The 22885-nt window shown below is 46.1% G+C and overlaps 1 protein-coding gene across 1 annotated transcript; it reads left to right on the top strand.

The window, feature by feature from the left end:
- The first annotated feature begins 11243 nt into the window (after positions 1-11243).
- Positions 11244-22478, top strand: TYSND1 (trypsin like peroxisomal matrix peptidase 1). Its single transcript, XM_061556918.1, is given in 6 exon segments — positions 11244-11373; positions 13497-14165; positions 14168-14748; positions 16963-17093; positions 19709-19975; positions 20981-22478. Coding segments are annotated over 6 exon segments (1881 nt in total). The 5' UTR covers positions 11244-11364; the 3' UTR covers positions 21205-22478.
- Positions 22479-22885: the final 407 nt, after the last annotated feature.

Raw genomic sequence — 22885 nt, 5'->3', positions numbered from 1 at the left:
AAATCATTTCACCTGGCACGCTGAATAACGGGCGATTCAACCGATGCACGAGTGGTGACGGGTTAGTTGACTACCTCGCCCGGTATGCAGGAGATCGTGGGTTCGATCCAGACCCTGACGCCTGCTGCTGTATATTTGGAGTTTGCGTGTCTCTCTCTCCTCGCGGTCACGTGGATTTTTCTCCGGGGCCTCCAGGTTTTCCCCTCCACATTTATAAACACGCGTTTAGCAGTATTTGGCTGCTGTGAATTTGCACGCGATAAGCCACTTTGTTGAGCTATCATTATTTGTGGCCAGGTCGCTTCTAAAAACGAGCTATGTTACTCAGTGGGCCGTACCTGGTAAAATAACAAAGTTAGTTTAGACATGCCACAGGTTTGTGTAACGCAGACGACGATGACCATTGCGACACGAGCCCACGGCATCCTCGGCGAGGTGAAGCCGTGAAGGCCACTCTCAGCTCTGACCTCAGCATCGCAGCACTTCGGAAAGTGGCGACTGATACGGAACACAAATAATTCAATCAAATGCGCAAACTCCAAATATACAGCAGGCGTCAGGGTCTGGATCGAACCCACGACCTCCTGTGTACCGAGCGAGGTAGTTAACATCTCCTAGCCACCGTGGCGCCCTGTGCCCTTGTATCGTTCCCGTACTTCTGTTACGTGCACTGCCTACTTTATTGAGGGCGATATTGGCACGTAACATGAAGATTGATTGGTTTGAGCCGCCTTGGTGTTCATGTCGACAATAAGAGCAGCCCACTGGACGTGGCTATCTTCGTCAAAAAGATGTGAAACGGCCCGAGGCCGACCTACCTTGCCATGACAGCGACATTTAATGAACGGCTCACGAAGGCTGCCGGCAAAAACTAAGAAAAGGGTGAATGTCGCTCAAAAACTAATGAGACCCAGAAGATTCAAAAAGAGTCGAGGGTTTGGGTGTTTTAAGGAAATGCTGCTGGTTAACCTCAGGCGGCCAATAAGCAGACTAAACAAATAGAATTTTTTTGTGTGGCAGCATAGAACAGATGTCAATTAATTACATTACCCAGAATGTTCCACAATAGCGCACGGAGAGTTGTCATACATGTGTGATATTATAACAATTAGAGATCTGCTAAGAACCTTCCTCATCTGAGGCCCTATCTTTTTGCGTAACTTTCCTATGCTCTATTTAGCTTAGGACAGGGTGAGAAATGAAGAAGTGATGAGAGGAAGACTCAAGGTGGTAGAAATCACAGAGAAGAAGAGAGGAAAACGGCTGCTGTGGTTCGTCCGTGTTGAGAGACGACGGGGACATCACGTGGGTCAGAAGGTGGCAAGTGATGCAAGTGGAAGGAGAGAGATCCAGAGGAAGGCAGAAGAGGAGGTGGAAGGCGATGTGGTGCGATCGGACTGTGGTTGCCCTGGGAGCGGAAAGAGAGATGGCGCAGGACAGGACAGCATGGAGATAGGTTGGCAAGGACAGTGGGCCCTACTTGAGTGGGACAAACGCATGGAAGAAGAAGATTGTATCATGGGACCTCCTTTGCCAGTACCAAAATATGAGAATAGGATTTTCCCCCTTTTTTCTGGCAACAAAACAGGTGTTAAGATGTTAAAACACCAAATTGAAACCTTTTACAAGGAATCATGTCTGCATTAACCACAATACTTGTGGTCAGAATGCAAACAAAAAACATACTCTGATAGTATATGCATTGTCTTTGAAATTTATTGGTCTACACCAGAGACAGCTTTCTTTGGAGCCTCGTCTCAAAAGGTGTTAGACCAGAGGACGCCAAAAGGCGTACAGCACAAAGACAACGCACTATCAGAGTCGGTTCCAAAGAAAGCTGTCTCTGGTGTGGACCAATCAGTTTCAAACACAATGCATATATTATCAGAGCATGTTTTTTGTTTGCATTCTGACCACAAGTATTGTGGTGAATGCAGACATGATTCCTTGTACAAAGGTTTCAGTTTGGTGTTTTAACATCTTAACGCCTATTTTGTTGCCAGAAAAAAAAGACGGAAAACCTATTCTCAAGAAGATTTTAGGTTATCCAGCATCTTGCAGGACTTCCATTAACACGCAATGCACATTTAATCACCTTGCTATGTTTGCATCAAATCAAGATATGGGCTCTTCGATTCTGTAAGTAATCGATTGCTCTACCACTTTTCTCAAGTGGCTTGTGATGTATGTTTGGATTATGCCATTTTGTGTACGATTCCAATATGTAAAAAATATGATAAAAACGTACCTTATTTATTGACCGATTTAATGTCCACTAAATGTCACGAAGATGGCTTTTTTTGTGATGATGCATTTAAGATTATGGCTTCACATGAACAGGACTACAGCATCAGTAAGCTTGATGAGGATAGGTGTGCACTTTTGATGTCCCCTACAACAGCATGTCCGTACGCTCTTGAATCCCATTGACAAGGCATCTGTGTGGTTTCACCGACTATAATGTAATCCTTGCTCGCAGTTGCTGGGCTTTCTTCCAACAGGTTTCTCGGGGGACTCTTCCATACGTGAGACTTAACATAGAGTGGCGTGTCCGGACATTTCTCCGCTGCACAATCGAGGAATGCACCTGGGCAGTTTATCGGGCCGATAATCAGAGGGGCCCACATGCCTTGCGGGCTTTTCGACAAACATATGGAACCCTGTTATGTAACCTGGCAACTCTTAACGACTCCTTGTGGGTCTTTTTTTTTACTGGCCACTCGCAAAATGTTTGAGACTGGGTTTGTGGTCTGGGCCGGTTTGGAAGTCACGCGACTTGTATTGCTTCTGCAGCAATCCATCAATCAATGAATCATTAATCTTGGTTTTGTGTGTCTAATATCGCCCGCAACAAAGTAGAGCCGGTCACGCCCTCAGCAGGCGAACACCAGCTGAGCAAAGTAAACGTGCAACCGTGAGCAACGGATAGCATAGGAAAGGGTAAGTAAGTTGGACACACTTAAGTGGTTGTGCTTTCGCTAAATTGTTCCCACCTGAAGAAGGATGCTTGTGTTGCGCCCGAAACGTCGTGATTTAATTTATTGATTTTTTTTACCTACGTGACTTTACCGAAAAAACCAAAGAGTAAGGGTAAGTAGTAAATGCAAATACATTTAATGAAAATTAAAGAGAGAGTTTTTATTTTTTTATTTTAGATTCTAAGGGAAGACAAGTCCGAGCAAGATGTGCCCCATAGTTGTCAACAACCCCTTATCAGTGCCCTACCTTATTACAGACCAATTCAGGACCTTATTGGTCACCCCGTGTCCTTATAAATCTCAACGTTCATCCTGCAAAGTTCCACCACAAGGCAGAAACACAAACAAATGGACAATTTTCGATTTAAAGCTTTCGTAACTGCAGGTATTCATATTCTTGGTTCTTTCGGTAAAGTCACGTAGAAGGGAACACAACCGCCACTTTTTCAAATTTTCTTGCTGTGGTTTTCACACCTGATGATGATTGCTTGTGTTGCAATCGAAACGTCGTGATAATTGTATTGGTTTATTGCTTATTATTTTATTATTTCCCTTCTACGTGACTTTACCGAAAGAACCAAGAAAATGGACAATTATTTTTGATGCCCGTATTGAAACGGCCGTACGCCCTATGGACCTGACAACTTCATGTCCCTGTACAAGAATACGGGGGTAAACCCTACGGGGTTGACAGCGATGCGGGGCCTTGCACAGACCCAGGAATTGAGATTCATGCGGAGCGTTGCGGAAGTCTGGTGGCAGGCAGTGCAGCGTTCCAAATTTTTGGAGATGCGCTCGAGAAGGGCTTCGTTCCCCCGGTGTCGGATGAAAACAAAAATCCAGCCACGCAGCGTGTAGGTGCAGTACCTGTTGATTGTGCCCATCAATGGTTTTGAGATAACTTTTGTTTTTGAGCAAGTGAGATGAGTAATCCTTGACAGTGCCTGCATCAAAACAAAGCTTAATTTACGCTCTTTTAACAAGTGCACTGATAGAATTACATCTCAGAAGACGAGCGGGGTTGTTCCTTGGTTACTGTTTGGATTTGAGAAATAAAAAAGAGACTATACCTGTAAATAGCAGGTCACGTCGGCTGGGGCTGTTGGGTAGCCAGACAAATGTCAATGCAGTAATGGATTAAATCCACCCGTAAGGAGATTTGATTGCGAGCCCTGTCTATACTTGGGCGGAGCCCTTGTCTAGTACGAGTTAATTTACTACCCACAATGCCAAACATCCCCGATGCATGCCGATGCAGGTCCCTATCTGGACCCCCCCCCCCCCCCGCCCACACTTTTATAAGTAAGTCTTGAATTTCGATTTAAAGCTTTCGTGACTGCAGGGATTCATCTTCTTGGTTTTTTTCGGTAAAGTCACGTAGAAGGGAAGTAATAAAATAATAAAAATAAAACAACGCAAGCAGCCGTCTTCACCTGAAGACGGCTGCTTGTGTTGTAGCCGAAACGTCGTGATAATTATTTTATTGTGTTTTATTTTTATTAAGTAAGTCTTGCCTGGGTAAATAATACAGACCATCGTCATTATTAGGAATTCTGCCAAACAAACAATGGGCAGGTCTCTTAATCCTCCACTGCCTCCGTCAACGCCACAGCACCTAAATGTGCACGTTGAACTTTTATGGCGCCGTACGCAACTAACCGTGTTCATCGGCGGTGCAGCGGGGGGGGGGGAGAGCAAACTGAACCCAAAAAGTGCAGCGTACGTCGGTACACCCCCCAGTCAATCGACAGGTCGCGTGGATTGTAGAGAAGTCTGGGCAGCGTGGAAGAGTAGGCCAAATACTCTCCAGCACTCTTCTTGACGGCTCAGCGAGAAAGGAAATCGCTAGGCTGCACATGTATCTGTGGTCCTCTCGAGTAAGAACGATTGTGATTCATACTCTTAGTTCTTTTGGTAAAGTCACGTAGGTAAAAAATGAAATTAAAATTGATAAATATAAAATAAAAAATCACGACGTTTCGGAGGCAACACAAGTCTCCGTCATCAGGTGGGACCGTCACAGCTAGATTAGATCTTGATGCAGCAAATCTGGCTGTGACGGTCCCACCTGATGACGGAGACTTGTGTTGCCTCCGAAACGTCGTGATTTTTATTTTTAATTTTTATTAATTTTAATTTCATTTTTTACCTACGTGACTTTATCGAAAGAACTAAGCGTATGAATCCTTGCAGTCACGAAAGCTTCAAATCTAGAATAGATTGTGATTACTACTACGAGTTGAACTTTCATTACAGGATGGACTCGGGTTTTATTTCGTGCACGTCTCGATGCCAACGTGTACCCACGGGAAGAGCTCTTCACTTGACCGAGAGGAGAGGATCGGTGCTGCCATCTGCTGTCTTATCCGTCTTCCTTCGCACGGCGGGGTCCAAAAAGCAAAAAGTCGCCAAACGTTGTGGCCGTCCATAAATGACGTCACACACATACGGGGGGGGGGGGGTCAGACATTGGTGACGATGTGTGACGAGGGGGGGTTTGAGAAATGTGACGTCACATCAAAATGCGCAACTTTAAATAAATATAGACGACACGTTCTACTTAATTAAATAGACTTTTTAATAAATGTTTTCTACCTACAACATCAGAGTGCAGCGGCCACATTAAATACGCACTACAATGACACTAGTTTAAAGCGATTTTTAACATGTTTTATATTCTTTTTGGGGAGGGGGGGGCAGAGCTTTGTGACGTCATATTTGAGAAGGGGGGGGGGGTCTGACTTTTTGTGACGCCGTGTGACGAGGGGGGGGGGGGGTAAAAAATCGTCCCAAATCGCGTGACGTCATTTATGGACGGCCCCTTGCTGCGGTTTACGACTTTTCGACGTTTTCTTCAACCAATCCAAGACGACACCGCCAGGATGTTTCTCGCACGGATGGCGCTGTAAGGGGATACAATGAATCCGCGACAGAATGAACAATAAACGACGTGTGTAATATAGAAGGCCCCGTTACATGGAGTCGTCGCGTGTGGCTTTTGCCCGCATTAGGAATAGTGGAACGGGAATCGACGCATTTTGAACGACCGAATGCGCGATGAAACTGGTAATGGACCGATTTTAAGGATACAAAGCTTGATCCGTGCTTGATCCATGCTCGAACACATAGATAGCTATGATATTTACAATATTTTTTTTTTATTTAAAGCTTTTGTGACTGCAGAGATTCATCTTCTTGGTTCTTTCGGTAAAGTCACGTAGAAGGGAAGTAATAAAATAATAAAAATTATTTTATTATGTTTCATTTTTATTATTTTATTACTTCCCTTCTACGTGACTTTACCGAAAGAACCAAGAAGATGAATATATATATTTTTATCGTTTAAGTGATTCCTGTATCTTAAGAGACGATTTGGCCACCCCTTGACACTGATTGGATTCCTTCTTCACGAACATCATTTATCATTCATTCTGTCGCCGATCAATTGTTTCCTGTTACTGCGCATGCATCGATGATGCCGTTTGATGGGGTTCGGAATTGATCACTTGTCGCAGTTCGGCGATTATTTTTTACTCGCCTTTTGCCCATCAAAGGACGGGCGTATTGTAGTAAATCTGAAACGTGCAAGCGAAAATCAGAGCGCGACGTGATATATTCATCGCATGAATGCGTGTGCAATTTGTAAGGGCGCGGTGACACAGATCTATTTCATTTTAAGGTTATAATCCCTTGTTCATCGTAACGTCCTTTTTACTTTGATGTCTCAACAGCGTTACGGAGATCACGTGACGTGAGGGTTCTGCCTTTGTAGTGAGGGTTGTGAGTTGACGCCGAGGAGGGGGGAGGAGGCGCCTCGGCCCCCCAATGTGGAGTGACGTCACCTGCTAATTATTATGAATGGGGGGGGGGTGTCCATTTGGAGGACGTCACCTGCTCATGAATATTAATGAGGGGGGCTATTCGATGTGGAGTTACGTCACGTGCGCATCATTATGAATGAGGGGTGGGGGGGTGTCCATTTGGAGGATGTAACCTGTTCATGAATATTAATTAGGGGGGGGGGGGCTGGTCGTCGTGGAGTGACGTCACGAGCGTTAAGGACAGACATTCCTGGGTGATTATAGTATTTCTAGATTTGAAGCTTTCGTGACTGCAAGGATTCATACTCTTAGCTTTTTCGGTAAAGTCATGTAGGTCAAAATAAAATAAATAATAAATTGCCGAAATAATTATTGAAATAAAATAATTAATCACGACGTTTCAGAGGCAACACAAGTCTCTGTCATCAGGTGGGACCGTCACAGCTAGATTTACTGTGTTAAGTGGGGGAAAATCCAAAATCCAAAAATCCAATCTTGTTGATTTGCCACGTCTGGCCCACGGTGCGACCCTGTCCAGCGAGTGCCCCCATGTCTTTTTCTCTTGCAAAGGACTTGGGACGAGGTAAGCATCGCTCAACTTTACGGTTTATTCGCAGATAACGTGCCAGCACATGTAGTTCATACTTATCGAGGCTTCAATCCAGAATGGGCCCTGAGCTCTCTCCCGGGCACCTTATATATCCTCTACCCCCCCCCCTCCCCACCATTTCTAGAAAGTTCTCCTCTTCTCTTCCAATCCCCTTTCCCCTTTTCCAACGGCTTTCAACCGTTCCTTATGAATAATTTTAATCTCCCCGCCTTTGCACGAAACTGATTTGCATGCTCCGATGCCTTCCAATCAGATTGTTGTGGTGGCGTCGCCGACCAAGTCGGTTGTCAGTGGCTTTGATACTTTTAAACTTACTTGGCATGCCAGTGAAGTCGTTAAGGTTCTAGATTTGAAGCTTTCGTGACTGCAAGGATTCATACTCTTAAGTTTTTTCGGTAAAGTCACGTAGGTAAAAAATAAATTAAAATTAATGAAAGTAATAATTAAAAAAAAGAAAAAAAAATCACGACGTTTCGGAGGCAACACAAGTCTCCGTCATCATGTGGGACCGTCACAGCTATATTTACTGTATCAAGTGAGGCAAAACATTTCAAGATACAAGTTCTTAAATACAAGTTAAGGGGGGGGAGGAGCTTATCTGAGTGTGGTAGCCAATGAATGGAACATATTGGGGGGGCGGGGCTAAAAGAGAACAACAGGTCACATGCTAAAGGTGCACATGCTTGAAGAGAACGACACTGCACATGTTGTTTTACCCAGTGTTAGTGGCAATCCAAATACAAAAAAGAAGAGTGTTGTTAACCGCTGGGGATGTTAACACTCGGTAAAGTAGAATAGTACCTGTCAAATAAGATGGTCCAAAAATGTGAAGTTAAATCTTTTTTGCATTGTTAATAACATCTTTCCAATGATTACTCAGTTTGTACCCATCATTACGGTTAAGTCGTTAAGGCTTCTGGCAGGCTACCCCCCCCCCCCCCCCCCACACACACACAGACATAGGGTTGGCCTCCAGGCCTAAAACTTACATCTTGAATCTGACTGCGTGTACAGGGACGGACAACACTGTGTTTCCCAAACAAATCCGCTTTGCACCATTGTCATCCTGTAGATCATAATTTTTATTCACATGTGTAACTTGTGCCAGGCTAGGTGTATTTTGAGGCCACGTGAAGTGTCGGAAGGCTCGCTGCTGGCAGGAGGTCATGGAACAGACCCAGCAAGTGGCGTGGGGTTGACCGACTAAGACGACTGGCCGATGCACCATCTGTGCCCCCTACTGGGCAGACCCCGCTAAACGCGGGGGTTACGTTCCTGCAAAATGCCTTGTTGGGAAAAAACGCGTTCGACAAATAATGTACCTTGTGGGAAAAACAGAGTTGCGTTCCTGGGTTGGAAATTATCATCGCCTTCCCCTTTGTTTGACTAATTCTCCACGATTTCCACCCTTGCTGCACTAAAGGAAGCAACAAGGGTGTCAGTAACCCGTTTATTTTTTAATTTCCCTTCGACACAAAAGCCCGCGTCTTCATTCCTCTTCCCGCGGCACTCACGCCCAGCGCTCGCCCCTGTAACTCTCTCACGCCGTCGTTGAAGATATTCGCCATCTAAGCGTCCGTATGACCGACGTGCCGTCGTGCGTGTTGCGTGTGTTACGTTATTACGGGAAAAACCGTACGCACACAAAACACACACGTGAGAAATAAATTGTTCTCACAGTTGATTCCTTGACACCTTCCAAAGGATGCAGCACTCTCGTCAACCTGTGACCTGACTCCCCCCCCCCCCCTCTCGTGTGAATGGTTCAGTCTAATCTGTGACCTGACTCCCCCCCCTCTCTCGTGTGAATGGTTCAGTCCAATCTGTGACCTGACTCCCCCTCCTCTCTCGTGTGAATGGTTCAGTCCAATCTGTGACCTGACTCCCCCCCCTCTCTCGTGTGAATGGTGCAGTTCAATATGTGACCTGACTCCCCCCCCCCCTCTCTCGTGTGAATGGTTCAGTCCGATCTGTGACCTGACTACCCCCCCCCTCTCTCGTGTGAATTGTTCAGTCCGATCTGTGACCTGACTCCCCCTCCCCTCTCTCGTGTGAATGGTGCAGTTCAATCTGTGACCTGATCCCCCCCCCCTCTCTCGTGTGAATGGTTCAGTCCGGTCTGTGACCGGACTCCCCCTCCTCTTTCGTGTGAATGGTTCAGTCCGATCTGTGACCTGACTCCCCCCCCTCTCTCGTGTGAATGGTTCAGTCCAATCTGTGACCCCCCCCCCCTCTCGCCGTGTGAATGGTGCAGACCGATCTGTGACCTGACTCCCCCCCCCTCTCTCGTGTGAATGGTTCAGTCCAATCTGTGACCTGACTCCCCCCCCCCCCTCTCTCGTGTGAATGGTTCAGTCCAATCTGTGACCTGACTCTCCCCCCCCCTCTCTCGTGTGAATGGTTCAGTCCAATATGTGACCTGACTCCCCCCCCTCTCTCGTGTGAATGGTTCAGTCCGATCTGTGACCTGACTCCCCCCCCCCTCTCTCGTGTGAATGGTTCAGTCCAATCTGTGACCTGACTCCCCCCCCCCTCTCTCGTGTGAATAGTTCAGTCCAATCTGTGACCTGACTCCCCCCCCCCTCTCTCGTGTGAATGGTTCAGTTCAATCTGTGACCTGACTCTCCCCCCTCTCTCGTGTGAATGGTTCAGTCCAATCTGTGACCTGACTCCCCCCCCCTCTCTCGTGTGAATGGTTCAGTCTGATCTGTGACCTGACTCCCCCCCCCCCCTCTCTCGTGTGAATGGTTCAGTCCAATCTGTGACCTGACTCCCCCCTCTCTCTCGTGTGAGTGGTTCAGTCCGATCTGTGACCTGACTCCCCCCCTCTCTCGTGTGAATGGTTCAGTCCAATCTGTGACATGACTCCCCCCCCTCTCTCGTGTGAATGGTTCAGTCCAATCTGTAACCTGACTCCCTCCCCCTCTCTTGTGTGAATGGTTCAGTCCGATCTGTGACCTGTCTCCCCCCCCCCCCTCTCTCGTGTGAATGGTTTAGTCCGATCTGTGACCTGACTCCCCCCCCTCTCTCGTGTGAATGGTTCAGTTCAATCTGTGACCTGACTCCCCCCCCCCTCTCGCGTGTGAATGGTTCAGTCCGATCTGTGACCTGACTCCCCCCCCCTCTCTCGTGTGAATGTTTCAGTCCGATCTGTGACCTGACTCCCCCCCCTCTCGCCGTGTGAATGGTTCAGTCCGATCTGTGACCTGACTCCCTCCCCCCCTCTCTCGTGTGAATGGTTCAGTCCGATCTGTGACCTGACTCCCCCCCCTCTCGCCGTGTGAATGGTTCAGTCCGATCTGTGACCTGACTCCCCCCCCCCCCCCTCTCGTGTGAATGGTTCAGTTCAATCTGTGACATGACTCCCCCCCCCTCTCTCATGTGAGTGGTGCAGTCCGATCTGTGACCTGACTCCCCCCCCCTCTCTCGTGTGAATGGTTCAGTCCAATCTGTGACCTGACTCCCCCTCCCCTCTCGTGTGAATGGTTCAGTCCGATCTGTGACCTGACTACCCCCCCCCCTCTCTCGTGTGAATGGTTCAGTCCAATCTGTGACCTGACTCCCCCCCCTCTCTCGTGTGAATGGTTCAGTCCGATCTGTGACCCTCCCCCCCCCCCTCTCGCCGTGTGAATGGTACAGACCGATCTGTCCTGACTCCCCCCCCCTCTCTCGTGTGAATGGTTCAGTTCAATCTGTGCCCCCCCCCCTCTCTCGTGTGAATGGTTCAGTCCAAATCTCTGATTTACCCCCCCCCCCCTCCTCTCCTTGTGTGTAAGTGGTGCAGTCTAAACTCTCACTCGACTCCCTCCCCCTCCCCACATGGTACAGTCTGACCCGGAAGTCATTGCGTTGTGTGTTTGTACGCACACGTGTGTGTGTATCGTAAGTTTACTCCTGAATTATGTGAACATAATTATAAACAGTTGCAGCGTTGCCGTTGTTGATTGTGCACATAATGGGGGAGGTTTGTATGAACACACACGTGCATACAGCCATACACGCGTATCTTAACGCTTACATAAATGTGTGAATGTTGCGAGCAGTTACATTGCTGTGATACAAACACGTTCGCATTGGCACTTGGTTGATGTGTGAAAGGTAGTATATTTGTCCTGTTCGTGGTTGTTGTTTTGTTATCGCGGTATAAAATAATTCCCCGTGAAGAGGTTTTAATTCCTGAGGGTGGTCTGTGTCTGTGCCCTTGCCCGTGGCTTCACTGAACTTTGAACCTCCTCCTCTGATGTGAGTTTATTTGTTGCCAACTGCACACACAAGCCCCATCGTGCAAGGTTTATCAAGCACTTGTAATGCCACGACCTGTAAGACTTTCCCAAATAGCCCTTCCCCACACAATCTGCTGTTTTAAAATGCGAACATGAATCCAACGATTTTTACAACGATGGTTATTTTTTCTTTCGCTGCCCTCTGCGAGTTAAACTCACTGATTTTCCTGACCTAAGCGTTCATAAAACTCGACACGATGGTTAATTCACGTATCCCTCTAAAACTATTGTTAACGTTTCTGCCATGGAACCATGGTACACAGGTATTTTTTTACACGCTTTCATTTAACTCACTTGTTATTGTAGTTGTATCCTCCAATCTTGTAACTCAATTTTAACCCACTTCCCAATGTGGTATCGACTGCAAACTTGGTATACTTATGTCAAACTGATGACAATACTATATTCTATCATAAAAAAATTTAAACATTCTTTTTATATGTTATGTTTCGGCTTGGGTCTAATTGTCCACGGTCCCTTACGTTATGGCAAGCTTTGGGGCACTTCCTGGAGTCGTGGAGTTCTGCCATTACTAGTACATTTCATAAAAGCGTGTTTTTTAAAAAGTAAAAAAAAAATATTACTTGTTTTATCAAAGGAAATGCCTAGTACCCAAAGCTATTTGTGGTCTGATACAATACCCATTTGTTGTACAATCCACTCAGACTTTGTTTAAAATACCAGATATGAATCTGGGCAATTCTTAATGAAGTAAAATATCCCGTACTGATTTTGCCCCACCAAGAAAAATGCTTTTCTTATAAACGTTTATAATTAAAAAAAAATCATATTTGGTGAATGTATAAGCCTCAGTGGGCATTGCCTGGTAGGAAGGGGATGGTTTAGTTGTATTTGTATGCGTTTTGGTGATTTGTCTACCTTGTGCTTTGCACGACTATCATGTGTTTATTTTACTGTTGTAACGTTCTTACCCGCCCCACAATATTTAGAAACATGCGTTTGGAGTATTTGGCTGCTATAAATTTCCACGTGATAAGCCACTTCGTTGAGCTATCAGGTCCGTTCTGAAGAAGGGCTTTATAGCCTAGTGGGCCTTACCTGGTCAAATTAAAAAAATAGTTTAATAGTTTTTATTTCAGCCACTGGAGGTCAAGAATTGCTTGGTGTTCCCCCAGATGTCTTCGCTACAATAAATAATCACTACTCCTGGGATTTATGAAACTTTCCTAATCTCCACAAGCCTTGCCACGTGTATTCTCATTCAGGGGCTCTGAGGATTCTAGGGCTCCAGCCACACGCCACCTGGTCCACCACCTTTGAACTCTGGAGGGTCTCCTCACTCGGTCCCCTGCACCCATATGTCATGGGTCTTCACCAGTTCCTTAAGAATCGCACGAGACAAATCTGCAATCGAGAGAATATCACCGGAGCCACCCAAGGCCCTGTGTATACCCTTGCTGGCTTCAATGGTTGAAAGTAGAGGCAGGGGCTGAAATATCATCAGAACATTCAGTGACTTGCTCCTCCTTGGCTTTACCCTGGAATGGTTTACTACTTTTTCAAAATAAATATCTGCCCACTTTAAAAGGTCTGATAATTGGAACTTAAACCCGCTTGAAAAGGACAGTGCATCTACTCTAGACCACTGGTTCCCGACACCCGTGGTCTGTAGGGTCATGGATATTAATCTGCAGAATTGCTGAAAGACATAAGAAATTGCTCACAAAACACGATATTTTTTACTCGTATTTTTTCACTCAATTGTTTTTGTTATAATTTTACTGTATGGTGGTCCATAGTTTTATCAGGTCTGTGCTTATATTTATTTTATTTTCTTCAACAGGTATTCCAGATGGCAGAAAATGTGTGCTGCATTGTCAACATCAGATCCCATCGTGATACCGCAGACCATGACAGCCGGCCTCCCAGTCCTCGAGACTCGGTAGCCCATCCCTGCGATTCTGAACTGGAGCAAAGCAGTTGTAGTGGAATCCTTCTGGATTCCAGACAAGGCTTGGTACTCTGTCCCATCAGTGCATTTATCCCCTTTTTGACAGATCTGGATTCTGAAAATGCCCAAAATAAAGGATACATGCAAGCCAGAGATCTCTGCGAACTGGAGATTTCAGTTACTCTTGGCAAGAGTGGTGCCAACAAAAAAGGAAGACTTCTCCAGACACGCGTGACGGGACATAGAGCTGTGTCTCCGAAGCTGTCCAATTTGAAGCCAACTTATAAACAGCTACACACTGCGAACATTGTGACAATGTTTCCGTGCAAGGAGTTCATGGAAATAATGTCACACTTGCTGCCTCAGAGTGAAAAGTGGAAGTTTATTGATAACATTGATCATTTAGGTAGCACGCCAGAGACAGAGTGGCAAGTTAGTAAAAAGCAGATGCAGGCTGCAGGCTTGCTGGGTTGGTTTGCTCTGCTTTCGCTGGATGGCTGGAGTATCCATGGCTTTGATTCCCAACTGTCTTATATCCTAGCAAGGGACCTTTACAAGGGTCCAAGCGGTTCTCACCGTGTGGCTCACCGTTTGGCAGCTTCTTCCCCGATGTCTTTTTAAACTCGTTGAGCAAGGGCATCGTCAGCGGTCTGGCTGGCAGTAATAACGAGCTGATGACGACTGATGCCCGCTGCATGGTTGGTACCGAGGGCGGAGCAGTGTTCGTGGAGGCGCCCCCCTCCTCCGATGCTCCCGGTGGGCGCCAGCTGCTGGCCGGAGTCATCGTGGTGCCGCTTTTCTGGAAGTCAGGCGAGTTTGTAGGCCTCACCCTGGTCTGCTCCTTCTCGTCCATCTTGAACAGTTTCCGGCAAACGCTCGAGAGAATTTCTGGGGATTTCAGTCGCTCAATCGGGGATTTACGATCGGTCAGGATGCAACCTTGCATGGGGATTCTGGACTCCTGTCCGACCGGGACGCTTGGCGGACTGAGCAACGTGGTGCTGATTGAACAGAATGCGACTTGGGGCTCCGGGGTGATGGTGGATCCGGCTCATGGATTGGTGGTCACCTGCCGACATGTGGTGCAAGGGGCGCCCAATGGGAAAGTGAAGGTCATGATCAGGGCGGACACTTGTGAAGAGAGGTAAACGCACGATGTCATCATAATCGAGTATGACGTTTTGAAGATGCTACTGATTTAGATGTTTGGACCTTCAATGCTTCAGTAATTTTCAATGGCCATAGAAATCATCCAAGTTGGCACAGCTTTGAGGGATTGGTGGAAATTTAACGCTTTGTGCAAGCCAGCCTTTCTGTAGGATTACCACTGGTGACCTCCCACAATCTGGCACTATTTAACTACCATAGAGGGATAATTGGTTCTTTACCCTTCTATCTGGCAAATGAGGTCCCCATAGTACCATAGAGGGATTATAGACCATCAACCCAAACGGGGATATGAATTTGTAACTTTAGAGTTGTGAGTCATGCACTTAAAAACACTGCTACCCTAACTAATAGTATCCCACTGTATTATACTAAAACATTTGTAACATATGAAAGGTAACATTTTTTGTGAAGACAGCTGTAAGTAGGACCATGTTTGGAGGAAGTTCAAATATACCAATGTGGACTTTTCTAAATTTGGCAAACAGTCTGGAGCCTCATCGGTAACCACTATCTGTACTTGTAAGAGACATAGTACTAAACATTGAGTTATTGAACCTTTATTCTAGATTTGAAGCTTTCGTGACTGCAAGGATTCATACTCTTAGGTTTATTGAACCTTGCTTGATATGATGTAGGAATAAAGTGTGATATATATTAATATCACCTTCAATAACAGACAATATTTAAACGGCTGCCAGATTTTCAGATCGATCAATATTGCAATTGTTTGTTTCAACTTTTAGATCTATATGCCTTTAACAAAAGGTCACCATCGCTGTGAAAAAAAACAATAAACGTTTGGAATACGATCAATACGTTCATTGTTACACTGGAACATACATTTGTAAGAAGGAACACACGGAAAAAAGGGGCTCTCTTTATTCACACGTGGATCTCCCAGTCTCGGCCGCCATCTTCCTCCACCCTCTCTCCGCCCCGTCTCTCTCCCTGCATCTCCTCTAAACTCATCCCTCTTTTCTAACACGTAGGAGGCTTTCGCGACCAATATCATCCATAATACAGGTTGCTTGGGTTAGATCGCGTAAATATATCAATGTGTCGTAAAACCCGCCACCACCAAATCTGGCTTTCGCCTGATGAAGCTGGTTGTAATTACTCACGAAACGTCGTACTCAGATTGTAAATGTTGTGGCTTGGCTCTCCAACACACCGGTAGTGCTGTACTCGTGACGACTTGGCATGTTCTGTTTACTTGACAAACCTTACTAATTGGCTGTGTCAGGTGGCGGGGGGTTTAACGACACATTTATTTACGCAATCTCGCCCAAAAAACCTGTTTCATCCCTCCTTGCCCTCCATCTGACATGCCCCACCCCCTGTCCATGGATGTGAAAGCTCTGCTATCTTATGCTATATTTCTCAGGGTGCTTATAACACCTTTACACATTCATAGCACACTAACTTGACCAATCGTACTACTGTAATGAGCCAAGAATGTGTGTGTCCCGCACTTGACGTCACTCCACATGAGGCCCACCCACCCGTGTGACGTCACTCCACATGAGGCCCACCCCCCCTCATTAATATTAATGAGTGGGTCGATTTTTACACTAACGCAGAGGAAGGTCGAGCTGAATTAAATAATTTATTACGCAAAGTCACTTCAAATATGACGTTTCTTTACAGAAAGTGACGAAAAAAAATAAATCTAAGCAGCACACTGCTACATCCGTACGTGACGTCACTGCAAAAAAGACCCCCCCCCCTTAATTAATATTCATGCCACGTGGCAATTTACACGAACGCACAAGAAGGTCGCTCACTCCACATGCCGCACCCCTCCCCTCATTGATAATCTTGAGCGAGTGACGTCACTCCACATGCCGCACCCCTCCCCAATAACCATTAGCGGGTGACGTAACTCCACATGGGGCAACCCCCCCCCCCCCCCCTCATTAATAATCATGAGCTGAACAATTTTTCTATTGAATATTTAAGATTTACTGCAATATACACCCATCTTTTGACGGGCAAAAAAGCAAGTAAAATAATAGTTCTGGATATTAATAAAGTTGGTAGTTTGATAGCCATTTAATAAAAATGTATTTCTGTCTTTGAGCTTAATACTGATACTTCTATGAATGACATGACCACACCTGCCATCGCACACTGCGTGGATTGTACCCCGTTCCACTCGCGAATGATTTCGATTGCACTGTTTCCACAGCTTCACTTGGCTGGATGGAACAGTTTTGTTCGCCACCAGCCTGGACTCACCCTACGACCTCTCTGTTGTCGAGCTCTCGCAATCCTGCCTCCACATTCCGCACGTGGAGATATCACAGCACTACACAGCTGGTGAGGAATGCAACTTCAGTGTCAGGCTCACAATTAATTATTGACGGAAACAATGTCATTGTGAGCATTTCCCCCTCCACGAACGTTGGAATCTGCCATCGTGCAAATAAGGCATCTTTACTTTTGCAAATGCCGAAACACAACAGACGGCTTTTTACCTCGCATTCGTGCGTACGCTGTGCGTGCAAACGCGGGCAGTCGGGGAGCGCAAAACGTGGCCTCGAATCCAGGAGAGGGACCACGTGTGGTGGGGAGATGCAGAGAGAGGCCTGGAAGAGCGGATTGGCTGGAGGCAGATCATTGAAGGTGATTGGAGGAAAGATACAAACGCAAAGGGCCAGGAGACGACCGGGTTGACTGACAGGAGAGCGAGCGGTTGAGAACCGTTAGAGAAGGGGGGGGGGGCGAGGATTGGCTGTGGAAAGTAAAGTCGGTGGAACCTTCGAGAATGGAAGGGGGGGGGGGTCTTGAGGGATATAAAAAGGTTAAGCACAATGGGGGGGGGAGGGGAAGCTTGGAGAGAAGACTGAGCTGTGCTTGTACCATTTTACCATCAGAGCTCGTTACTGTACGATGTTAGTGTAAACTTTATGGGCCTAGTAGCGGCATCCTCCCTGACCTGTCCAGTGTGCCACGGAGAATTCACGGCTTGGATTGGCCTGTTCAGCCATCTGCGCACTCATCAAACCCAACAAAATGACAAACGTGCCATGGTCATCATCAACTATGATGGACGAACAAGAGAGAGAGAGAGAGTAGCGGCACAAAATAATCCGAACGACTGCAGTCATACTACTAGAAACAGCTGATGTGGATTAATTATTGGATGCCGGTGGCTGTTTTGGCTGAATGTTATTGTATTACAATGATTTTGAAATCCGGCACACGGATTCTTGTAGTGCATAAAACTAGGCACAAGCTGTTTTAACATAAATTACAGTAACTGATAAATTTAATATTTATGTTGTCTAATACATAAATTAATTCGTTTAGTATCTAGCATGTAAACCTTGATAAATATGGACCATTTTTGGGGGGCACAAAAAACAAATATACCCCGTATAGCCTTAGCAGACTGTTGGGCCAAGTGCTGTTAGCGAGTACCTATGAAAGCCGGAACTGCACACGAGGGGGTGGGTGGTCAACACCACGTCCGGCAGCGTTTGTCTCCCCAGTAGTGATGTTTTACACACTGCACCAGTTACTCATTTGAGGCTGAGCCCACCAAGGGGAGGCCCGGGACCAGTTAAGATAATCGTCACTGATGTTGCCCATGAGCGGGAATCGAACTCGGGTCACCGTGTTCGTAGCGCAGCGCACTAGCCGCTACGCTACCACTCCCCGTGAGTGCACCGATCGCCCTCCACACATGGTGAGTAACGGTGCCTATATCAACACGTTCCTTCGGAGTGGGCAGGTAGGAACTTGGTTGGACAGCGCATTCGTGCACGACAGAAAAATATGCACGACAGACAGACAAATAATCCCTGGTGGGCAGTGTGGAACCTGTTGTTCCTACCTGTGCATAAGATCACGTGACTTGAGGCAGCCAGGCAGCCAGCCCCCTTAACTATCGGCCCCTCCCCCTTGCTTAGGCCCCTCACCTGACCAACCCCCCATATCCTTAGGCCCCTCCCCTGACTCCCCTTCCCTTAGGCCCCTCCCCTCTCCGTACCCGGCAGTAGGTCTCCACCAATCAAAGAGCTGTCAATATTATTTATATATTTATGCACGACAGACAGACAAAAAATCCCTGGTGGGCAGTGTGGAACATTGTTCCTACCTGTATCATCATCAGCTGTTAATGTCTCCTCCGGCACACGACGCGGCAGTGGATGAGCGGGAAGGGACTCCTGCACTGCCCCTTGCTGACAACGATGAGTTGAATGTTATCTCACTTATATTTGAGCTGGATTTATGGGGCGACGGCTTTTTTAGGTTTGTTTAAGAATCTCTGTTAGACGCTCTGCATGAAGAGAGTTATATAAAGCAAATAATTTGCTTAGGATTAGGGTTCTTATATAATGCATTACTCATAAACAGTTTATTGGAACCTTTGACGTACAGAGACGTCTGCAAGTTGCAGGGTGTGCCCCGTTCACCGCTGAATGTCGGAACGCACAAGCGGCTCAGCGTTAATTTTAGTTAGGGAACAAGCGCCACTGTTTTTTTAAAGACATTGCACTCATCGCAAAGAACTGTAGCGACACGACCGCACTCTACGATAGCTGGCACCAAACTGTGCCACGCCCTCCCGCATGGCCTTGTTGGAGCCTCGGTGCGGATAAAGCTTCCATTAACATGCTAATCTCTCATCAACATGCTAATTTTTACCTGGCAGCCCTTTGATTGGTGGAAAACCAACCACCTTCAGGTTGGCTGCCCACCACTTACATTGTCATTGGCTGTTGACATTTGGGCTACGCCCATTTTAAACCCTTAGAAATAGTTTGCCTTGGAAGCTAACCCCCCTTTTCCTGAAGACGACCGCTTGTGTTGCGATCGAAACGTCATAGTTTTTTGTAATTTTCTTTACCGAAACACCGAAGAACACGTGTCCGATGTGAAACGCTTCAACGGCGTTTCGTCTCTCTCGCCTGCCTGCGCTTGCCCAGGGGAGGACGTGCTCGTGGCGGGCTTTGCGCTGTTTGGGAAGCGCGCCGGTCCCACGCTCACCTCGGGGGTGATGTCGTCCGTGGTGACGCTGCTGGACGGGCGTCTGCGGGCAACGGAGTTGGCGCCGCTTCGTCTCCCGGGCGGTGCAGCGGAGTGCAGGGCGGGCGCCCCGGCTGGCGGAGTTGTCATGCTGCACACGAGCTGCGCCGTGCACGCGGGCGCCAGCGGGGGAGCCGTGATGCGCAGCGGCAGTGGCGAGCTGCTGGGTGAGTGCCCTGGTGGCTAGGAGACGCTAATTACCTTCTTCTTGGTTCTTTCGGTAAAGTCACGTAGAAGGGAAATAATAAACGCTGTCTTTCCGACAGACCTGTTCTTCACCTGAGGACGGTTGCTTGCGTTGTGGCCGAAACGTCGTGAGAATTATTTTGTTATGTTTTATTTTTATTATTTTATTATTTCCCTTCAACGTGACTTTACCGAAAGAACCAAGAAGATGAATCCCTGCAGTCGCGAAAGCTTTAAATCGAGCCGCTAATTACCTTGCTTGGTGTACACGAACTCGTGGGTGTATATTTGGACTTTGCATGTTCTCTCTCCCCGTGGTCGCGTGGATTTTTCTCTGGGTCCTCCGGGTTTTTCCTCCACATTTATTTGCAATGGTCTGTGAATTGTAATTATTGTATGTGCTTCAAATAGCTTTCAGTTAAAGCGCTTACTGATAAAACTCTTGGTGAAATCAGAAAGCATTTGTCAGATTTGAAAGACAGTGGTTCAGTTCACTTATTATGGGTGACGTGGGTGAGTAACATTCAGCTCTCAGCTGATTTGAAAGAGAGACCCGTAGGGTACCCTATAAAGATGTTACATTGTTCGCATACAGAACAACAATAATAAAATTATAATACACAAAAGAACCCTTACAGCAAACCTTTAGGTGCTTCAACATTCGAAGGTAAATCTTTGCTTGGATTTCATCATTGGACATGGAAATATGAGCTGTTAATAAATGCCCTCTAATAAACAAACTTTGACCACAATTTTTCTCATGAGTGGCTGAGGGTCAATGCTAACCAAACATCCCTTCCCCAAGCTATTAAATGGGAGAGTTCATTAATAGGTTGAAAACAAGGTCACTGGTTTATTTGAAATGCATTAAAACACGTCTATCCCACACATCAAACAATTCTGCTTCAACACTCTCCTCAACCGTGCCTAATTTACTCGCGTCCCGTCTTCAACATTCTCACGCCGTGGCTTGATTTCACCCGCAGGGATCGTTTCCAGCAACGCTCGTGACAACGTGACCGGGGCCAGCCACCCGCACATCAATTTCAGTGTACCCGCCGCGCTGCTGCAGCCATGCTTGGAGGCTTACCGTCGCACCCAAGACCCAACTGCCTTCTCTTTGCTCAACAACACCAGCCTCGATCTCAAAGCCGTATGGGGCCTGAAAAACATCAGGAGACTCGCCAAGTTACCCACGAGCAAACTCTAGCTAGCTAGCTAGCGTGTGATTGCTAAAGGGACCTCTATTCTTGATTTATCCTGCTTTTCCAGGTGGGTTACTGATTGTCAAATTTAGACGCCCTCTGTTAATAAGTACGCTGGAAGGCTGGGCAATGCAATCCATTGCAGTAATACAATTCGCAGAGGACTTGGAAATGTAATCCACAGTGACTTATCAATCACAGCTTTTATAACTGAATCACGTAATGCATTTTGCAAGGTGACTGACTACAAATGAATGTTTATGGGTTTCTATGCAGCAATGGAAGAGCTCTTTATAGTATTTTATTAATATATTACCAATTGTATAGCAATTGTTATCTGAGTCATGTCGCGTGACAAAGGTCCTTCGAAGGACGAAGGTTCTTCAGAAGACAGATTCTTTCCGTAATTCTCTCAGCAGAGTCGTGCATTGTGTCAGGGAAATGCTTATCGACGATGACACATCGGAACTGATTAGCCGGGTCGTGGTGGCGTGTGCCTGTAATCCAGCATTGCGGAGGAGTGGGTTGGCAGATCAAACGAATGTTCTGAAACTCCATGCCTGTGGGCTTCGAGGTGCCATACCCTTGGCCTTGCCAGGAGAACGCGTGCACAGCAAATGTGGACTCCACCTGTTCCATCTGCATGGGATTGTGCTGCTATTTAACGCACGTGAGTTTTCTGTGGGTGTACTCCGGTTTCCTCGCACATGTAAACAATCGTGTGATTGGCCAATTCTAATGTAATATACTTTAGAGCTTGTATCAAATTACGTGAAAAGCAAGTGTCGAATATTAACACTCGTGACCAGACTTGAGACTGTGAACTCAATAGACTTGAGAACCAGGTTTAAATCGAGTGTAAAATTTAACCCACCTCGTTGGTGACAGATCATTAGTCTGACATGAGCATTAACCCGTGTGCCACATCCAGTTGCTATTTCTATCTTACAACATTTTCAAGATGTAATTTTCTCTGAAATGTAAAGATACCACCCTTTCAAAGGGATTATTGTAAAAAAAATCCAATCAAAAATATTTAAAATGTTTTTTTAAACAAAATTCATATGCATAAGCCCACACCCCATGAATTTGAAAAATAAATAATTTATGGCTGAATAACATACGAGTTATTTTTGTGGAGTGGAAGTGTTCTGTGACAAAGTGCGTGCCCAAATTAGCGATCGTTCGCCCATTTATAGTCCATAAAATGAAAACAACTTTTTTGGAATAACACAGTAAATGTCCTACTTTCAGACTGGCTCCTATCATGGGAATGTGGAATTTCTACCGCTCGATAAAGGCTGCTAATGGAGAGGAGTATTATCTGTTAATTCTAGATTTGAAGCTTTCGTGACTGCAAGGATTCATAATCTTAGGTTTCTTCGGTAAAGTCACGTAGGTAAAAAATTTAATTAAAATTAATAAAAGTAATAATAGAAATAAAATAATAAATCACGACGTTTCAGAGGCAACACAAGTCTCTGTCATCAGGTGGGACCGTCACGGCTAGATTTGCTGTATCAAGTGAGGAAAATTCCAAAAGACACGTTCTTTGTCTTTTGATGACGGAGACTTGTGTTGCCTCTGAAACGTGATTTATTATTTTATTTCTATTATTACTTTTATTAATTTTATTTTTTACCTACGTGACTTTACCCAAGAAACCTAAGATCTGTTACTTGGTCG

The sequence above is a fragment of the Lethenteron reissneri genome, chromosome 23, assembly GCF_015708825.2.
Source record: "Lethenteron reissneri isolate LAM-NWPU_2019-01 chromosome 23, ASM1570882v1, whole genome shotgun sequence".
NCBI lineage: Eukaryota > Metazoa > Chordata > Hyperoartia > Petromyzontiformes > Petromyzontidae > Lethenteron > Lethenteron reissneri.
Note: the sequence above shows the minus strand (reverse complement) of the source record. Positions and strands in the feature narration are given on the sequence as shown.